The following is an 8,787-nucleotide window of genomic DNA, read 5'->3' on the forward strand; positions in this document are numbered from 1 at the left end:
CGAGCACCACCTCTCTAGTAACAGTAATGTCATTAAGACCCTCCATTCCTACCACCTTTCCATCGCTAACACCCGGCAAATTATTCACGTCCTCCTCCGTGAAGACAGAAACAAAAAAGTTATTCAAGACCTTAGCCATATCCCCATCCCCTACCACTAGCTCCCCTTTCTCATCCTCTAAAGGACCAACGTTCACCCTAGCCAGCCTCTTCCTTTTTATATATTTATAAAAACTCTTGCTATCCTTTTTTATATTAAGTGCTAGCCCAGCCTCATAGCTTCTCCTACCCTCCTTTATGAACTTCTTTGTCAATCTTTGTTGACATTTAAACCTTTCCCAATCCTCTTCTCGCCCACTACTCTTAGCTACTCTAAATTCCTCCGCTTTTAATTTAACACTTTCCTTCACCTCCTTCGTTATCCACGGCTTATTACCTCTCTTCCTACTGTCCTTTTTAACCATCGGAATAAATTTCTGCTGAGCACCAAGAAAGATCTCCTTAAAGATCCTCCACTGCTCCTCAGCAGACCTACCTTCCAACGCACTCCCCCAGTCCACATTCGCCAATTCTTCTCTCATCCTACCATACTCCCCTCTATTCAAACAAAGGACGCGTGTCCGGGAACCCACTTTCTCCTCCTCCATCTGCACCAGAAACTCCACCATACAATGATCACTCTCTCCAAGAGGATCCTTCACCGCAAGGTCCCTAATTCTACCCGCCTCATTACATAGCACCAGATCCAAGATAGCTCGCTCCCTCGTCGGCTCCAACACACACTGTTCAAGGAAATATCCACAGCAGATGCCATTTCCCTGGCCCCACATTCAACTCTGGAGCACCTGGATAATAAAGACACTGATGTCAGACTCCTATTTATTGATTACAGCTCAGCCTTTAACACTATTCCTACCAAACTCGGGCAGGATTTTCCAGCCGCGCTCGCCCTTAAACTGGAAAATCCTGCCCAAGGTCAACGGGCCTTTCCACGGTCAGCTCCTTGCCCACTACAATTCCTGTGGTAGACAGGTGGGAAAGATTTGTCCCAGTCATCTCCAATTACCATAGCTTAGGGCTCAGCTTCTCCCTCTGCAGCTGGATCCTAGACTTCCTAATCCACTGACTGCAATCAGTAAGAATACGCAACAACATCTCTTTCACAATTATCCTCAACACCGTTGCTGCGCAAGGCTGTTTTCTCAGCCCCTTACTATACTCCTTATACACCTATGACAGCGTTTTCAAATTCCGCTCCGATTTGATTTTCAAGTTTGCCGATGACACCACCATCGTGTGTCGGATCTCAAACGATGATGAGACAGACTACAGAAAAGAGAGACAGAATCTGGTGCAATGTTGTGATGACAATGTCTTCCTCAATGTCAGTAAAATTAAGGAGATAGTCATCGACTTCAGGAAGCCTAGTGGAGGACATGCACCTATCTACATTGGTTAACATCTGCTGTGCTACAAGATACAAAAAGTCTGAGATCACATACCAACCGACTCAAGAACAGCTTCTTCCCTGCTGCCATCAGACTTTTGAATGGACCTACTTTATATTAAGTTAATCTTCTCCACTGTTTAGCTATGACTACAACACTACACTCCGCACCTTCTGCTTCCCTTCTCCTCTATGTACTCTATGAATGGTATGCTTTGTCTGTATAGTGCATAAGAAACAATACCTTTTACTGCAAACCAACACGAGACAATAATATATCAAACTTTGGCTTATTTGACGACTTTGCTACTGCTTATAGCTATTCCCATCAAATGATGCTGTCATGAAATGTCACATTTGTCTGTCTTGCATCATCCTCACATTTCCACTACAGCTCATTTACAACCACTTTGTGACATCCGTTATCCAACTACACCCAAGTCAGCCCTTCTTTAAAGGCACTACATAAATACAATTTCTTGTTTCTGCCAATGTTATGGAGACCAGAGAAGTCCCACAGAAATTTCTAGCATAGTCCTGCTACAAACCTCACACAGGTATAATTTCACCACAAATGGGCAGACACAATACTGGGCTGAATTAAAACCAGATTGTCTTAAACTTCTAAACTCAGGATTCAACCAAGGAGGAAACCATTTTTATTCTTATACTGCCAGCCCTGGCTTTACCTGGAGTGAATGGAATTGGAGGTCGCTCCTGATACAAGCCACGGCATATCAGAAGATCAGCAAAGTTCACCCCACAGCAATGAATATCCACTCGCACCTGATAAGACAAAAGTATGCATTTTCGATCAAACAGATTCAGCACACCATAGCACATCTATCCAGGTCGTGCATCTCCAATGCTACACAGTGCCTTGTGTTCTAGATCATGTACATCCCATCTTCAGTCTTGCAGAGTTAACTAGCCTCTGCTAACCATCTGATTTGTCATTCTCAGTGGGCAGTTCCCCCAGATCACTCAACACATTTACAATATAAAGAATTAGATAGGAAATTGCTATCAGGTTATTTTATTTCATTATTAGGGTTAATTTTACTTCTTATGTTATGAGCTTAGATGTTAGTTGGTGAACAAACCAATTCCTAGAGAAAAATTCAACTTACGGACAATAATCTTTTTTTGTATTTTGAAAATGAGAATACCTACTGATCTCAGTAACACATTTTAGGATTTGAAAACTTAAAAGATTTATTAAGAAATAGAAATAAACACACAAGATTACACTTAACATTAAAATAGTCCTCAAAAAAACCCCCCACAAATAAACACCTTCCAGGCAACAACCCCCAACAGGCAAGGTAGCACAGCAGTGAGGACTACCACCTCACAGCGCCAGGGACCCTGGTTCAATTCCCGGCTTAGCTGATTGTCTGCATGGAGTGTTTGCACATTCTCCCCACGTTGACATGGTCTGGGTGCCCCGATTTCCTCCCACAGTTCAAAGATGTGCTGGCCATGCTAAATTGTCCCTTAGTTTCAGTGGGACTAGCTAGAGTAAACGCATGGGGTATTGGGGATATGGCCTGGGTGGGATTGTGATTGGTGCAGAGTCAATAGGCCGAATGTCCTCCTTCTATGATTCTATTATGGAAATCCAGTAACATTATCCAAGGCAAAACAGTTGTTGCTGCATAAAGGTAAACCGCACAGCATCGCAAACCCTTCCACTGTTGTGGATATCTAAGAATACTCAGAAACAAAACTGCTTTCTGAAGCCCAAAACTTTTCTGGCTTGTTCAGATGCCTCTTTCAAACCTCAGGTCTTCTCATAGCACAGAGCTGCTTCCAGGAGGTCTTCCCCACACACAACCAACACAATGCAGCTCAGCACCCTTCCTTAACTATTCATTTTCCCTTTCATGTTCGATTCCATTGTCTTCAGCACCCCACTGAACTTAACTTTTCCAAAATATAAAAATCTTTCATGTTTTTCCTATTACCTCCCTTTTCTGGTCAAATAAAATGTAATAACTTTGCCTTGTTTACTTATGAAACTGTTGCAAATTCCAAACATCCTTACTCCCCTTTGAAATTTAACAGCTGAAAAAAACCAAGTCCCCTCTATCTCCCAATGCAAATTTCTGAACTTTACTTATTTATTCTGCTCCAACTCCATTTTCAAGTTTTCTGATGACACCACCATAGTGGGTCAGATCTCAAACAATGATGAGATGGAGTACAAGAACAAGATAGAGAATCTGATGAAATGGTACGGTGACAATTTCTCCCTCAATGTCGGTAAAATGAAGGAGAAAATCATCAACTGTAGAAAGCACGGTGGAGCACATAGTCCTGTCTACATCAACGGTGATGAAGTGGAAATGGTCGAGAGCTTCAACCTTTTGGTGTCTAGGTCACCAACAACCTGTCCTGGTCCCTCCATGCTAACTATGGTTAAGAAAGCCCACAAAAACCTCCACTTTCTCAGAAGGATAAGGAAATTTGGCATGTTTGCTATGATTCCCACCAATTTTTACGTATGCACATAGAAAGCATCCTATCCAGTTGTATCACAGCTTGGTATGGCTCCTGCTCTGACTAAGACCACAAGAAGCTATAAAGTGTTATGAACATAGCCCAGTTCATCACTCAAATCGGCCTCCTATCCATTAACTCTATCAACACTTCCCAGTGCCTTGGAAAAGCAGCCAACACAATCGAGGCTTCCACGTACCCAGACAAACTCTCTTCCACTTTTTGGAAAAAGACACAAAAGTATGAGAACACGTACCAACTGACTCAAGGACAGCTTGCTACCATCAGACTTTTGAATAGACCTACCATGATCTTTCTCAGCACCCTAGTTGTGACAGTAACACTATATTCTGCACCCTTCCCTTCTCCCCATGTACTCAATAAACGGTATGTTTTGTCTGTGTAGCGCACAAGAAATAATACTTTTCACTGTATCCCAATACGTGACAATAATAAATCAAATATTTAGTTATAAATCCAATTGACTTTACTTCATTACAAATGCATGCAATTAATACATCAACTCCTTTTCATCTCTCAATCGTCCCAGTCAAGCTGTCTCCATTAACCTTTCCCCAGCAAAACAAAACTGGTTACATACTATTTTTTGATAAACAATTTGGATCTATATCAACCTGAGAGCTCACAGCTATTTAAAATATTTATCTGTCCAGAACCACCTACCTCAGTAGGTCTGAGTGCAACTGAAGGCAGCTGCTGGATCACCAGTGGTTTCTTCAGCTGGGTGCAGAGTGCTGCTTGGTACAAATTGCCAGAATCTATGGTAGTGCTGGAGCGAGTCACTGCAACTCCACTTAACTTCCTTGATAAATCAGTCCTCCTGTGTAAAAGAGCTATACATTATATTCAATCTAGCACATTAACATGAAGTGTCAAACTAAACCCACTGATGACCACTAACAATCTGCCATCCCATTAACTCTGATACTTCTGCTGAGGACAATGTAAGTTGCAGCATTGAAACCAAATTTATACAAGCAGTAGCAATCATATTTAATAGCAAAGTCAACTTTGTGCTCCATTGTCCTTTTTTCCAGTCTCTCCCCCACAGCCCTCCTCCATTCTTCCTGGGCCACTGCTCCAGCAGAGGCTGCAGCTGAAACAAGTGATTACTGCAAAGACAGAATATTGTCACTTTTCCCACATGAAATGCAGAGTAATCTGGAACTCCCTGTCCCCCAAAGGTTTTGGATCCAAAGACAGAGGGCACTTTCAAGACAGAGGCACGTAGGATTTAATTTGTAAGTTTTATTATCTAATAGTTGGAGGCATGGCAGGGCAGCACCAATCCCTGGAGTGCATATCCTGTTCCATGTGGGAACTCCAGGGCATTTTCTGAATTACCGTATGTGTAATAAGTGCTGTCAGCTGTAGCAGCTCAAGCTCTGGATAACAGCTGGTGTCACTTCAGTGCATCCATGAGGTTGAGAGCTATGTGGGAAACACATTTATAGACACGGTAACCCTGCAGCTTGCAAGTATGTGAAAAAGAGGAAATGGGCGGTCACCAGGCAGTCAAGAAGAAATAAACAGGTAGCGCAGAACTGCCCTGAGTCCATCTCACTCTCCAAGATGAAAGTGTTGCTTCATACGTGGAGTGCAGCCAGAGCCAAATCCATGGCAGCCTCTGCTGTACAGGAGAAAATCCATTGAATCCTGAAGGTGCAAGAGGAGGCCATTTGGCCCATTTATTCTGCACTGATCCTCTGAAAGAACTCTCTATGCCCACTTCCCCACCCTCTCCCCACAACCCTGTACATGGATCGTGCCAATCCGTAACTTTGGAGCATCAGGAGGAACCCTGCACAAACACCGGTATATCATGCAAACGACATATTGTTACCCAAGGCCAGAATCGAACCCAGGTCCCTGGTGCTGAGAGACGGTGAATTGTTGACACAAATAGCCACGTGAAAATATAATGTTGTGACTATAACAGAGACCTAGCTCAACAAAGGGCAGGAGCAGACATTTAAAAGTATTCATGAAATATAGGAAAGGAGGAGGGATGTCATTATTGATCGAGAACGTTGCAATGATGGTGAGAGAGCATGCCCCAGAGTGATCAACATATTTGGCTAGAGCTAAACAACTAAAAAGGTGCAACCATGTTGCCTAGTTTAGTTTATACGCCACCAACTGGTGTGAAAGCTGTGGAGGATCATATTTGCAAGGAAATTCCAGTGAAGTACAAGAACTACCACCAGTGGTTCAAGAAGGCAACTCACCACTACCTTCTCAAGGGCTATCAGGGCTGGGCAATAAACAATGGCCTAGATAGCAATGCCCACATTCCATGAAAGAATAAATAAAACAAAACATAGTTACAACAGGGACTATAATTATCTAAATGTAGATAGGGATAGGAGTAGTGTAAAAGGCAGAGGGCAGAAGCTCCCAGAGTGTGCTGAGGAGAATTTTTGACAGCAGTATGTTTCCAGTCCATTGAGAAAGGATGCACGACTCAGCCTAATTCTCAGAAATAAGGTGGGCCTGGCTGATCAAGTCTCAATAGGGAAACACTGAGGGGAGAGTGATCATTGGATCATAAGATTCATGTTAGCTATAGAAAAGGACAAGGAGCAATCCTCAGTAAGAATAATTAACCAGGGGAAAGCCAACTTCAATGGGCCAAGAATGGATCAAAGATAAACTGAGATCAAAGATAAGCAGGCAAAACAATACCTGAGCAATGTGCTGCCTTTCAATAAGACATAATTCAAATACAATTAAAGTACGTTCTCATGAAGAGGAAAGGAAGGGAAATCACATTCAGAATTCCTTGGATGACAAAAAAGAGATAGAGTAAGATGAAGCAGTAGAAGTGTATTTATGACAGAGGTCAAGTGGAAAATGCAAGTGAGAAGCAGGCTGAATGTAAAAGATTCAATGGGGAATTAAAAGGGCAAATAAGAGAAGCAGAGGCAGTACAAGCAAAGATTAGCAACTAATATAAAAGGGAATTCCAAAATCTTCCAAAGGTATATAAATAGTAAAAGCAATAGTAAAAGTAATAAATAGCAAGAGGAGTGCAGGGCTGATCAAAGTCACAAAGTGAATTTATATGTGGAGGCAGGGTGCATGGCTGAGGTATTAAACATGTTGCTGTTTAGTTTGTGGTGAAAGAGGAAGTAACTCAGACACTTGAACTTAAAATTGATAAAGATCCATTGAATCTCTACCGTGCATAAAGAGGCCATCTGGCTGACTGAATCTGCACCAACTCCCCAAAAAAAATCCCACCCAGCACCACTCCGCACCTGGAGGAACTCCACACACTCATGAGGTGATATTAAATTGGCTGTCTATACTTAAAAATTGATAAGACACCAGGGCCAGGTGAGACATGTATGTAATACTAATTAGGAGTAGCTGCAGGCCATTCAGCCCCTCGAGCCTGGTTGATCTGATTGTGGCCTCAGTCTCACATTCCTGTCTATCCCCGATTGCAAAGGGAGTCAAAGGTTATCAGGAATCCATTCAATTTAGCATTACAAATGTTCACTGATCCAGCCTGCACCATTCTTTGGGGAAGAGAATTCCAGAGACCAGCAGCCCTCAGAGGAAAAAATTCTCCTCACCTCTGAATTAAATGGGAGACCCCTTAATTGTTAATGGTGTCTCCTCTTTCTAGCCTTTTCCACAAGGGGGAACATCCTCTCAGCATCCACTCTGACAATTTCATTAAGATCACCTTGCATTATTTTAAACTCCAATGAATACAGGTGCAGCCTTTCCCCACAAAACTCCCCCACCATTCCTGAAATCATTCGAGTGAACTTTCTCTGAACTGCTTCTCATGTATGCCTTTCTCTTAAATAAGAGACCAAAACTGTACACAGTACTCTAATGTGTTCTGAACAACTGCAGCAAACATCCATGCTTGCATATTCCAATCCCATTGCAATAAACTACATTCCATTTGCCTTCCTAATCACGTGCTGCACCAGCATGCCAATCTTCTGTGATTCTTGTACCACGACACCCAGACCCATATGTACCTGAGGAGTTCTACAATTGCTGCCGATTTAAATGGTATATTTTTATTAATTTTCCTGTCAAATTGAACAAGCTTACATTTACACACATCCATGGATACTAAGGGAATTGAGAATAGGAATTGCAAAGGCACTGGCCATAACTCTCTCATTTTCTTCAGCTACATGATGACTCCAAAGTTTACGAAAAGGCAAAATAGCCCAGGAAATCAGGGTGCTTGTGTGTTTTGGGAAGGAGTAGGCCAGGTTTGCAGGCTTCTCCCGACAGGAGCTCGCGTCCTTGCCTTGAAAATGTTCCTTCCGGCTTCAGCACGGATTAAAGTCCAGGGGTCGGAGCTGGAATATCAGCATGAGCATCCTGCTGCCCGCAGCCAGCACCGCTTACCTGACCGTCTCCCTCAGGAGATGCTCCGGGATCCTACAGAACCTGAGCGCCGCCACTCGCGCCATCCCCGCCTCTCAACAGGATGATTGACAGTCCGAGCCCGGGGGGGAAAAAAAACACTCAGCAGCGCCACCTGGCCACTGCAGCAGGCAAGCGCCACAAATGGCAACGCTGTTGCAGAATGCAGAGGTTAGCGCAAATAAAAGTAAAATACCGCGGATGTTGGAGATCCGAAATAAAGAGGGGAAAAATCTCAGCCAGCCTGGCAGCATCTGTGGAGAGAGAAACGGAGCTAACGTTTCGACGCCATTAAGCGTTTTATGCTGTTGAAAGTTGGGGGAAGGAACTCATCTCCTGATTCCCCAAAGCCTGCCAACCATATACAAGGCACAATCAGGAGTGTCTGAATGAGTGCAGTTCCAACAATACTCAAGA

At 43.2% G+C, this 8,787-nt stretch overlaps 1 protein-coding gene across 1 annotated transcript in view; it reads right to left on the reverse strand.

The window, feature by feature from the left end:
• Positions 1–8,417, reverse strand: part of gtpbp3 (GTP binding protein 3, mitochondrial) — a 32,572-nt gene extending 24,155 nt beyond the window's left edge. Inside the window, exons 1-3 of the mRNA XM_080195977.1 lie at positions 8,353–8,417; positions 4,633–4,789; positions 2,136–2,232 (exon numbers count right to left, since the gene is read on the reverse strand). Coding sequence (XP_080052103.1) covers positions 2,136–2,232; positions 4,633–4,789; positions 8,353–8,417 — 319 coding nt within the window. The remainder of the gene's footprint in view (positions 1–2,135; positions 2,233–4,632; positions 4,790–8,352) is intronic.
• Positions 8,418–8,787: the final 370 nt, after the last annotated feature.

The sequence above is a fragment of the Carcharhinus amblyrhynchos genome, chromosome 9 (genome assembly GCF_965287045.1).
Source record: "Carcharhinus amblyrhynchos chromosome 9, sCarAmb.v2.hapA, whole genome shotgun sequence".
In the NCBI taxonomy this organism is placed as follows: domain Eukaryota; kingdom Metazoa; phylum Chordata; class Chondrichthyes; order Carcharhiniformes; family Carcharhinidae; genus Carcharhinus; species Carcharhinus amblyrhynchos.